This window comes from Cucurbita pepo, chromosome LG06 (assembly GCF_002806865.2).
Source record: "Cucurbita pepo subsp. pepo cultivar mu-cu-16 chromosome LG06, ASM280686v2, whole genome shotgun sequence".
In the NCBI taxonomy this organism is placed as follows: domain Eukaryota; kingdom Viridiplantae; phylum Streptophyta; class Magnoliopsida; order Cucurbitales; family Cucurbitaceae; genus Cucurbita; species Cucurbita pepo.
In genome coordinates this window covers 505,597-517,519 of record NC_036643.1, presented here as the reverse complement: position 1 = coordinate 517,519, position 11,923 = coordinate 505,597, and the positions used below count along the sequence as shown (strand labels likewise).

General features: G+C 36.9%; 2 protein-coding genes across 2 annotated transcripts; both read right to left on the bottom strand.

Annotated features, from left to right (window-relative positions):
• Nucleotides 1-762: 762 nt before the first annotated feature.
• Nucleotides 763-3,481, bottom strand: LOC111797529 (tubby-like F-box protein 5). The gene is made up of 5 exons (XM_023680552.1): nt 3,062-3,481; nt 2,402-2,783; nt 2,202-2,289; nt 1,727-1,859; nt 763-1,655 (listed from the first exon to the last, which is right to left on the bottom strand). Exons 2-5 carry the CDS (start codon nt 2,759-2,761, stop codon nt 1,013-1,015), a joined length of 1,224 nt encoding a protein of 407 aa, XP_023536320.1. The 5' UTR covers nt 2,762-2,783; nt 3,062-3,481; the 3' UTR covers nt 763-1,012.
• Nucleotides 3,482-8,565: 5,084 nt separating this feature from the next.
• LOC111797474 (ornithine carbamoyltransferase, chloroplastic-like) lies at nt 8,566-11,902 on the bottom strand. Its single transcript, XM_023680480.1, has 5 exons — nt 11,558-11,902; nt 10,751-11,085; nt 10,351-10,482; nt 9,978-10,253; nt 8,566-9,019 (listed from the first exon to the last, which is right to left on the bottom strand). The coding sequence occupies exons 1-5, from the start codon at nt 11,766-11,768 to the stop codon at nt 8,837-8,839; spliced, it is 1,137 nt and encodes a 378-aa protein (XP_023536248.1). The 5' UTR covers nt 11,769-11,902; the 3' UTR covers nt 8,566-8,836.
• Between the last annotated feature and the right edge of the window lie 21 nt (nt 11,903-11,923).

The window sequence follows — 11,923 nt, the reverse complement described above, 5'->3', positions numbered from 1 at the left end:
TTCTCCTCAAGGCTTTGGAACGTGTTAATGCTAGTAGATATTTACTTTTTGGACTTTCCCTTTCATGCTTCCCATCAAGGTTTTAGAACCCATTAGTGCTAGTAGATATTATTTTCTTTGAGTTTTCCCTTTTAAGATTCACCTCAAGGTTTTAGAATGCGTACTCTAAGGGTGGATTCACCTCAAGGTTTTAGAATACGTCCTCTAAGGATTTCTTCTCCAATTGATGTGGAATCTCACAATTCACCTCCCTTGGAGACACTCCAACATATGTGGGATCTCACAATTCATCTCCCTTGGAGACGCTCCAACAAAGATGTGGGATCTCACAATCCATCTCCTTTGGGGACCCAGCATCCTTGCTGGCACACCTCTCGATGTTTGGCTCTAATACTATTTGTAATGGCTCAAGCCACCGCCGGTAGATATTGTCCTCTTTGGACTTTCCTTCCAGACTTCTCATCTAAGTACTAGAACGCGTCCACTAGAGAAAGGTTTCCACACCACTAGAGAAAGGTTTCCACATCCTTATAAGGAATGTTTTGTACCCCTCTCCAACCGATGTAGAATCCACAGTAATTATCATAAAGAATCAATCGATATTCAAATCCATTGGCCATGTATCTTTGGTCAGCTAAAGGATAATGTCTTGTGTATCATTTTTCTTTTAATCTGTTCAACTCCACCTGAAATTCTAAAAATCAATCTGGGATCCAAGGAAAAATATTAGACAAGTCAAAAATATGAACTTGAAAATTGGGGTATTTGAAGTGTTGCTTGAAACCTGCTGTATTCGGCGGATTGGATAATAAAGATTTTGGAGCATAATTTACTACCCACAATTTCATCACAGATTGTTGCCTGATTATTGAATACAATGTCTAAACGAAGCTTCTTTCCAGAATAATATATACAGCTGGAAAATATTGGAGCAAGTTGAGCAATGGTTCATTCACAGGCTGGCTTGGTATCAAAGCTACTAAGGCAAATTGCAAAGGCGTTGAGCAATGGTTCATTCACAGGCTGGCTTGGTATCAAAGCTACTAAGGCAAATTGCAAAGGCATGGAAAGCTGAGAGAGGATACCGATAATCCATCGTAAAAATATCCTTCCCAATCTTACCAAACTGCAAAATCACTCGCTCTTGTTCAGCTGCAGACACATTTTCACTTGTCTCCACAGCAGCAACCAGCTGAAAGTTTTTCACTGAGGCTACCGTGACGCGCCCTTTGAAATTGAGGCACCAGCACTGAAGCTGTTCGTGCCATCTCGGAGCTTTGTTCTTCAATACCAATGGAGACATTGATTCTTGAGGCTTCGGAGACTCGATTATCGGCTTCTTACCTTCGCAAATCGATGTCGATGAATGATGCTCATTGATACAGTCTTTAAACTCCGTGGGAGTTGGGGCAGTGCCACCCTCCTCCACGGCTGCAACAGGTATTGAATGCATGGTGCACCTCATTCGTCTCGGGCCTCTCGTGCGGAGGACGTTCAGCTCGTAAGCTACGGCAGCGACTGTATAGTTCGTCGGAGTTTTACTTGGAGAAACCTGTTTCAAATGGATTCTTCGCTTTGATCTACTGGTTCGCAGTTTTGGGTCATGTGGAGGCTGACTGTCATAAATTGAAAACTTGGTCCCCAGAAAATTTGACCTGTTCCATCATCAACTCTCAGTTCATTTATGAAAAACAAAGCAACCCCCTCGAATGTAATTGTTGCTTACCTCAACTTTCCAATGTAATTGTTGCTTGCTCGAGAGAAGTCGTCTGGAACTAATGATACAATGAACTCTGTACTCATGGCTCGTCGAAATCTTTTTGCAGTAAGCAAGAGTTTACTTAGATTACCCGACAGGGCTGTAAATGAAACAAAAAAGATCTGATTAGATGTGTAAAATAATGAATCAAAGACTCCCTATGATAACAAACATTGGTCTCTTTGAACCATTATATGAAGAACTGATTTCAGCTACAGAACTTTCTTCAAATTTTTCACTTTATTGAGAAAAAGGGAGAAGTTGTTGCATATTTTAAAACTTCACACGCTTTGATACGATGCTTCACAATGAAAAAGAAAGATAGCTTTATTCTGTACCATAGATGAATTTCACCAAAAGGACCAGTAATCCAGAATCTTAGTTGAAAAGGACAATCATAGAGAGGCAACATAATTGATAGAAGAAGAAAAAAGAGAGATACCAGGGCTTAGCCCGAGATAAAGTCGAAACGTTGACGTTGCCCTTTCTCTCTTGATGAAGCACTGGATCGGAGTGTCTCTTGGTCCCGGCTGATCAGTTAAAGTCAAATTCAAAGAAGAAGAAGAGACTAGAACTTAAAGCCTCGGTCGATAAGGAACTCAAAAACTGGCTTGAAAATAGCAGAGGATGAATTGAAAATACCTGCTTCAGAGAAATTGGGAAAGTGATCCACCCACACTGTTCGGGAGTCCTTACGACTTCCTTTGTAATCATCCGCCATGACCTGCAAACTGAAGCACAGGCAACAACATCCCGGCGGGAAGGCCAAGAGGTTTCACTCGCTTCCACTCGTTGAATTATGTCTAGAAGAAGCTCCGGAGGTAAACTCGCCCAGCGGCTCTGGTCGATCGGAACCGGAAAAGATGAAGAAGAAGGCTGCTCCGGGACAATATGCGACTTCCCGAGATGACGCATTTGAACTCCCTCCCTCACTTTTCTCGAAGAATTCTCACTGCCTTCTCGTATTTCACTCTGCTCACGAACTATGCCTCTCAGAGGCATCGTGATACCAGTATTCAATTCACTAAACACAAATTAAAAACTCCAATTCAACAAACTCAACGGAAAATAGCAACAAACACGCACCATACATTCAAATCATCAATCCTAAATGAGTCGGTTCATTGAAATAACAGATTCAACACGTAAAACAAACCGAAATACTAATCAAACGATGCGAAAGTAGAAACTGAAAATTCCAATCGCGTTCCTCACATTCCCGGTGCATTTAGACGAAACCGAACAATCATTCAATGAAGAAACAAAAAGACAAACAGATGAAGACAAGGAGGAAGCACATACCGCAAAAATGAGAACAGCAGTGGAGAAAACCACGAGAGAAACAAATATACAAGAGAATCTGCAATACTCGGAGGATTTTGATGGATCGAATTAAAGAAATTATAGCAACTAGCCTTTTCCTTCCACCTTGAATTGCCCTTTTAACTCGAAAAGGCAGCAATGTCTCGGAAGTTTCAAACGTCCTTTGAAGGAAGAGAGAGAGAGAGAGAGAGAAGCTAAAAGATAAAAAGTTAGAAAAATTCTTTAAGACTCTCTGTTATTCCACAACAGTAGGTCGTCTCCTCCTCCATCATCACCGTTATCCACCGCCGCTACCGTCGCCGCCTCAACCTCCGTCACGGCGAGAGCCAGAGCCAGAGCCAGAGCCAGAGCCACAAACACGGCTCTTCGATTTTCATCCCTGAGAATCTCAATTCTTCATCGTCATCTTAATAAACGTTTTTCTAACAACCCGTTTCTCAATTCTCATCCAGTGACTCAATGACAGTTCGTGTTCCGTATGTTAGTTGCTGATGTGGATGCTTTTTATTGGCCATTTGTGATAAGGTCCATGTTTGGTTGTGGTGGTCTCTCTGTAGGAAGTGCGATGCACGTTCTTGGGTAATTGCATAGAGCAATGGTCCGTCCTCATGTGAACTCTCATTATTATAATAATTTATCCTCAAACATATTTTTGAAATCATCAAAATTAGATTTTTTTTTATTTGTTTAATATTTTAGAAATTTAACAATCTAATAAAACTTTATACTACCAATTTTATCTGATTTTAATTCTCTTTTTTTGGGGAAGAATCCAAAACGAGATTTCGGAACAATTTTTATAATTAAAAATGGTGGGAAATGTGCAATGCAGGCTAAAGGGAAGGATGTCGAAGCTCCGCCGGACACGTTTGTAGAGTACTTATTGAGCAGCTTTTGCCTACACTCTCACTTCCCATGTCTAATAAATTTTAAAATTTTAATTTTACTTTAATAATTATTTATCTAATTTAATATTTATTCCAACTCATGTCTCTCCTAAATACAAAATTAAAGTTTTCTTAGTTACATTTATTTTATCAATTGATTTTTTTTTTTTAATTTTATATATTTTTAAAGTTAATAATGTTTATAATTTAAATTGGTATAATTTCACTTTAAAAGTGGGGGAGAGATATATAGATTAGGGGTAGGTAACGGATGGAATCGAGGCTCTCATTATTTCTGCTTCTCTTTTTTTGCATCTCCGTGGATGGTGCCATTGTTGGACCACGTGCGGGTGGACTTATGCACTCCACATCCAACATCTACTTCACACGTGTCCCAATATCACCTTATTTTATTATTCTTATGTAACAAATTATATCCTCCCACTTTATTGTAAAATATATTTTATAGTTGTCATAGTTCAATAATTAGTGTCACACTCGTTCGTATGTAATATAATAATCTTAAATAGCATACTTCTTTAAGCGGTTGTGGTACATCTCACGTTAGGGTTCTTAATATACGTAAAGAAAACGTGCCAACGAGTTATTTATTGATATTTAAATAATTGTGTTTATTATGTGGACATTTTTCTTTTATTGTATCTCAAAGAGACGGTAACTTTAATTGATTTTTTTTAATATTGCAATTGAGTATTAATATAGTGTTCTGGTTGAGAAAAATTCAAATTATTTTTTAAAGATTAACAAATAGCTTCCCACTTTTTTAAAAGAATAAAAAAATGCATCTCTGTGGCATGTTGCTTTTATAAGCATAATGAAAAGTATTAAACTTTAAAAAATACTTAACTGTTAAAGGCAATATATATATATATATATATATATATATATATATATAATATAAAGTTAACAATAAATTCATAAATTTTTATTCAAATTCAATCCAATCCAAATAAATTTAAAGTTAATTCAAATTATATAAATTAAAATTTGAATTGAATTTATGGTGTATTTCGAGTTCTCGAAGGACTAGAGATAAGAAAAGAATAATATTTTAAGTGATTTTCTATTCTTGAATTATATATTTGAAAAAAAAATAGCAAAATAAATATATTTCAAAATTAAAAATTTTAAAAATACAGTAAAAAAAAAAAAAAAAAGGAAAGATGAAGGAGAGTTGAGTTGTGAATTGGTAAGGGAGAAAAGAGACAAAGTGAGTGAAGTGTGGCAGAGGGAGTCACAATTGCACGTGCAGGCCACTGCCTAGGTTTCAACCACCATACATGTGGAAAACCACGTCAGATTACAGTACTAATATTATTGTTATTTTATTACTCGTTATTATTAATAATGATGATGTGGTTGACAGATGTTCATTTGTTATCGCACTGGGATTGAGCTGGCTCGTCCAGTGCAAGCCAGCTAGATTTTATCAGAATCCCCGAGCTCCTCNTTTTTTTTTTTTTTTTTTTTTTTTTTTTTGGTTTACTTAAATTATTTTATTTATTTGTTACGTAATTTTTTGAAAGTTATATTATTTTAGTTAATGCTAAAATTGACGTATAATAGAATGGCCTTAAAATACATTTAATCAGCTAAGTCCCAATTATCTCTTAATTGAAATGAAAGAGTTGGTCAAATCCCTCCTCACAAGAGCAAAAAAACAATCAACTTCACATAATTAATTCATAGTGGATTGTTATCACAGAAAAAATATATCTTTTTGAAGTTATGCCAACAACTTAGCCTCTTCCATTGACAACTATGCTCCATTATGATTGAATAGTTTATGTAATATCACATTACCTTCTTCTTCTCGTTCTTCTCGTTTTTAAGAGCGAAAACTATTTTCATAGATCAACACAAGTTCTTTCGTTATATTTTATTCTCATTCACATGCATTCAAGGTCATACCTCCGGATTTTAAAACATGTCTATTAGTGAGAGGTTTCCACACCATTTATAAGGAATTTTTCATTCTCCTCTCCAATCTTTTTGGGTCCCGGCATCCTCGCTGGCACACTGTCTCATTTCTGGCTCTGATACTATTTGTAACAACCCAAAACCACCGCTAGCAGATATTATCTGTTTTAGTTCGTTACGCATCGTCGTCAGTCTATCGGTTTTAAAACACGTTTATTAGGGAGAGGTTTCCACGCTCTTATAAAAAATATTTCATTCTTCTCTTCGACCAACGTGGGATCTCATAAGTACGCCTAACGATGAAGTTTCTATGAGCCGCGGAAAAGAAATATGCATTTCATTTTAAGGATTGCTCTCATTTAAATGTGATCTCGATTTATTCATGTATCTCTTCTTTACTTAGAGTTAGAATTTATCTTTGGGAGTTAGTAATAATTGAATTGGTATGACTAAGTACCAAGATGAGATGAAAGAGGATATAGAAAAAAAAGGAGTGAACAACTTAGAAAGAAGGCTGAGGAAAAGAAGCCATTTTTCAGGTGGAGGGTTTGGTGGGTGTCTGCGTGGTGTGTGGGGGGTTTGGACAAACACATAATTCCAAACGAAAGGAAGAAAATAAAGAAGATATGCAATCAGATCTAGGAGGAGTTTTTGAGGATAATATTCATATTACACGATTGAGATATCTCGAATCATCCAAAATAGCAAGTAGCAAAGGCAAAGGGGGCATTGGTTGGATTTGGAAGTAGGGATGGGGAAGGCCTGAGCAGCCAACATGGAAGCGCCCATTTTCCTTGTGTCCTCTCCTTTTTGATTTGACATTATTTTTCCCTCCCACCTTCCCTTCCCATTTGGATAACCCTATTTCTGGCCACCCTCTCCTTCTCGCCCCTCTTTACATTATTCCCGGTCTTTATCTCTCTTTTCAACTCATACTTTATATGCATGTCGGAGAGGAGAGCGAAACACCCTCTATATTGGTGTGAAAACCTTTTCCTATTAGACGCGTTTTAAAACTTTGAGAAAAAGTTCGAAAGAAAGTCCAAAGAGGACAATCGATTGATGATTGATTTCATCCTTACTGGCCTACGGTACTTTATTTAAGATTTGATAAGGGAATGGTTGTTATTATGTTGTTTTCTATGTTGAGTCAATACAACCGTGAGAAATTTTCAGGTAGAAATTTGTATAGAGCATGCCTCTATACATGTTAAAAGCTTTAGATCTTGACTTTAAAGGAGAGGAGCTTATTTTCTTTGGAAGATTTCTCGAGAAGGGTTAATAAAAGTAACTATTTAAATATTTTTTATAAAAAAAAATTAGCTTAGATTTTTTTTTTTTTTTTAATGTAATATTGAAATACAATCATTAGATGATGATGCTTAAATTTTCATTAATTAGGCAGGTAGAAATAAGGCCATACATGACTTGACCTTAATGAATGAAGTAATGAGCCCTACTATAATCAAATCAATGATGGTCTATTTAGATTCTAAATTCAAATGATTTGATTAAATCAAGATTATGTATTATGATTAATGAAATAAAGCTATAAGGATTTTTTGAAAAAGAAAAATTAGAAAAATCAAGACAGCTAATGTCGTCATGGATCAAAACCTATAAAAATGGAAATAGTTTTTTTTTTTCTTAAAAGAAATGTATTAATTGAAATAGATTGCATCATTTTTTTTAGTATGATTGCCTCAAATTCATGATGTCTTCATAATTTGGAGATTGTGATATAAATGGAAAATTATTATTTGATATTGATATAATAATAATCTAATACCCGAATTTAAGCTAATGATTGAACTTCTTTTTTTTTTTCAAGTTTCAAATTTTGGATTGTTATTTAAAATATTTTTAATGATTTATAATAATTAAATTATTATTTATTAAAATTTATAGATCATAAACTAAAATGATGGTTGAAGGTAATATACATATATGTGTGTATATATATATATATATATATATATATATCACAGTGTAAAGTATGCAAATTGCGAGAAAAAGCAAAGAAGGTAAGTTTGTTGGGAAGGTAGCGAAACGTGGGGGCAGGCTTTCCGCTATCTTGTCGGGTGGTACTTTTTATTTGTGACAGTTTTTGCCCAACCAGGTTCTCTTGCCCTTTTGCAACCTTCAACTTGAGCTTCCATTTTCTTCGTCTATGATTTGAATTGGGCTGGGCCCATTATTTCTACTTTCAGTTTCCTTGGCCCACCCATTCTAGATTTCCTTCATCCCCTTGTCGTTTTTCACCCTTAGATTGCCATTTCAATTATTTAATATATATTCCTGTCACGCCTCACAAATCAAACATCATTTAAACATAACTTTTAAATAAAATAACCTGAATCTAAGTATAATTCATGAAATATATTTTTCAATTCAATTTTCTTTCAGACGTATATTAAAATATTTATTCGTTTTTTCTTCCCCAAAATTTGGGCCTTCGGGCCCGTCCAACGTCCGGACTGCCTTATAACAGTCATGGGCTCGGCCCTACAAATTGGGCTAAAAGACCCATGTGGGTAGCAGCCAGTCCCTCTAACTGTTATCAGAACGACCGCTGCTGTCAAGAAAGCTATTACCGTAAGTAACTCTTTCCGTTCATCCTGACATAATATAAACAGTATCTAAGTTGACTACAAATTAGCACAACAAAATGTTGACATAATATAAAACATATGAGTTACATTTTCTTGGGTCATGAACGTTTCAACTAAACAAGAAATGCCGAAAGGAGGTCGAGGCTCGTGACAAATTCTAGCTCCGAAAGTTAATCCGTACTGCAAAAAGTCGGTTCCAGGCAGCGTGCAAGAAATAGAAGACAGTACAAAAAAAAGCACAGACTCATAGGCCAACTTTGGCATACTATTATTGAAATATGAATTGGCATATCCCAGTATTGGGTGCTACACAATCACAAGCCAAGAACATGAAGCATTATAGCATTCTGTGCGTGCATTCGATTCTCAGCTTGTGGAAAGACAATGGAGTTGGGAGCCTCAATTACCTCATCTGTTACCTCTACGCCTCTTTCGGCTGGTAGGCAATGCATGAAGTAAGCCTTTGAACCTGCTAAGTTCATGAGCTCTTCATTAACCTGCCACGATAATGCAAAGAATGTCATTGCAGCTCCGTTAAGGTTATATACAACATGCAACCAAAATATCAAAAATAAAAATGGAAGAACCATCGAGTGCTGCTCTCCAACGTTCGTGTCAAACAATTGTTCTGTATATGGACCCAAAATGTCACAGAGAACACCACAATTTCAGTATACCCTCATATACGAGGGGAAAAAAGAACCATGACACGAGAAATTATCTCAAATATTTTTGAAACCTAAGGTCCCCCTGGCCTCGGTTGTTCTACCATTACAGTTCATCGGAGATTTTTTCATAGAATTTCGAGTCCACTAACGTAGAGGGTGGACAATCTGGAGTAATCCTCTATGGGGTGTTTGAAGGGAAGGTTTGAGTTTAGTTGGGTAGGGCATACATTTGGCCAGTGAGTCTACTGTGCAACAAACTTCAGATATTAAAACTTTATTTAACCTAAACATTTAAGCTGAGCTCAGAGTAGATTTTCGTTAGCCACCACTTCGGAATTTTGTCATGAAATCACGTTTCACGCAGCTAGAAAAAGGGTATGGTACATCCCTTCCAGACCCACAATTGTCTTCATGAAATTAACTTGTGCAGGCCATGTTGCACCAACTACAGTTTTTCATCACCACGAGTATTACTGTCAATCCAAGTTATAGCTAACAAAGATGCAATAGGAGAGGCGAAAAGGTGGGCTGGTAATTAGCCAAGCGGTATTCACACTCAAAGAAAAAGGACAGACAAGAAGCATCTTTTTTATAAAAACAAAAAAAAAAAAAAACAAATTCCACCCCAAATAATGGCATAAAAGATAGACCAGATAATTTAGTATCGATTCCGACCATCATTGCATGTCCATCTTTATTAACAATTTTCTTTTTTATTATCATCTTCATTGACAAAAGTAATTAGCTTGAAGTGCATTCATTAGAAAGAAAATGCTCCAACAAGTACCTGGAAACCTTGAAACGCTTGACGTCGATATTCAGCCTCCTCTTTCTGTCCCATGCTGGCCCAGACATCCGAGTACACAACGTCAGCACCTTTCACTGCTTCCTTGGGATCATTGGTAATCTCAATCTTGCTAACTCCAGCTTGCCGGGCCTTGTCAACCGTATGCTTATCAGGCTCAAAACCTTTAGGACAGGCGCAAACAAAGTGGAAGGGTATAACTGATGCCAACAACAACCACGAGTGCACCATGTTATTTCCATCTCCAACATACACAACCTAAATTTTCATTATCATCTGCTCAATTCATTTGAAAAATATAATTGAAGTACATTTAATAACAATGATAACGAAACATAACCAGTAAAACCCAAACCTTAGTTCCTTCTAACTTGCCAATGTGTTCAATCATAGTGAGTGCATCAGCCATTACTTGACAAGGATGGTTGTAATCCGACAGGCCATTAATTACAGGCACGGTGGCATATTTAGCTAAATCAAGAATATCCTGCAACAAAATGGTAGTTTGACGACCCGTAGAGAGACATCTGGATTACTAATAGCAACGGAATAATGAAACATAAGAAATCACTAAGCTGTTCCAACAGTAAAATTATTTAGAGACAAACCAATAGGCCCTAAAACTCAACCACCCTTATTTTTGCTTCATTAAAATTGTGACAAAACACCGATTTTGTCGAAGCAAAACTTTCTGTGTACACCAATCGCAGATATCGTCACTTGATATTAAGAAGGTAATAAACTGGCCAAGATACCTGATGACCAAAAACTCGGGCCATGATAACATCATTATAGCGAGACAAAACACGAGCAATATCCCTAGTTTCCTCTCTTTTTCCCATTTGGATGGTGTCGGGCCCTAAATATATAGCATGGCCTCCTAGCAAGAAGAAGCCAGTCTCAAATGAGACTCTGGTTCTCATGGATGGTTTTGCAAAGATCATAGCCATTGTCTTCCCTTTAAAGGGGAGAAATGTCCTATCACCAGATTTTAGTCGCGCCTTAACTTCAACTGCACGGTCTAAGATCTTCAACAGGGTGGATTTATCAAAATCACTAAGGTGAAGGAAATCCTTCTTCTCGGCTTTCACTGGGATAAACAATAATGCAACAGAGAACAAACGTCAGACAATTAAAAGCATACAACCGTCCATTCAAAGAATAGCATGCATTTTCAAAAACTTGAATCCCTCAAGGAAAAGTTGAAAGTAGAAAACACTATAATCTGTTCTCTAGCCACTGAGAGAGCCGATCTTGCACATCGCCGATGCAAGCGGCAGAGATAAATTGGTTTAGGAGAGGTTTGATTATGTATTGCGTTTATACAGAGCACCATTCAAACAGATACCAGCCGCACAAAGAGGCGTATGCACCGTCTGATAATAATACCTATAACTTATCAAACTTCACGAACCACATAAGAACAGTGACAGATTATCATCACTCACAGACAACAACCGTAACAATTAAGCAGGAAATGCAAACACCTTAGTTGAAATGAAATTTATAGAAGAAAAAAAAAAATCGCAAACAACGAAGCCTTAACGAAAATAGACATGCACCTTGCGATACAACGGAAGGAGGGTAAGTCGCAGAGCTCTGGCAAGAAATTGAAGGAAAACCAGCAGGAAACCTACGCGGATAAGCCACAGAGAAACCTGAAAGCTCGCCGAAAAACTTTACCGATCGGCGAAGAGACCTAGCGGAGTAGAAGTGAGTAGGAAGTGAGTTTTTATCTGATCGAAGGGTGGAATGAGAGCAAATCGCCGCCATTGCTTTTGGTGGGAATGGCGGAATACCGGCAGAATCTGTTCCAAGAGTCCGAGCAATATAACTATACGAACCAGGCGATGCCGACTCAGTCCTAAAAAAGAATTTTGACTTTTGAGCACGGCGGATGTTAGTAACAATACTAATATTTATTATTG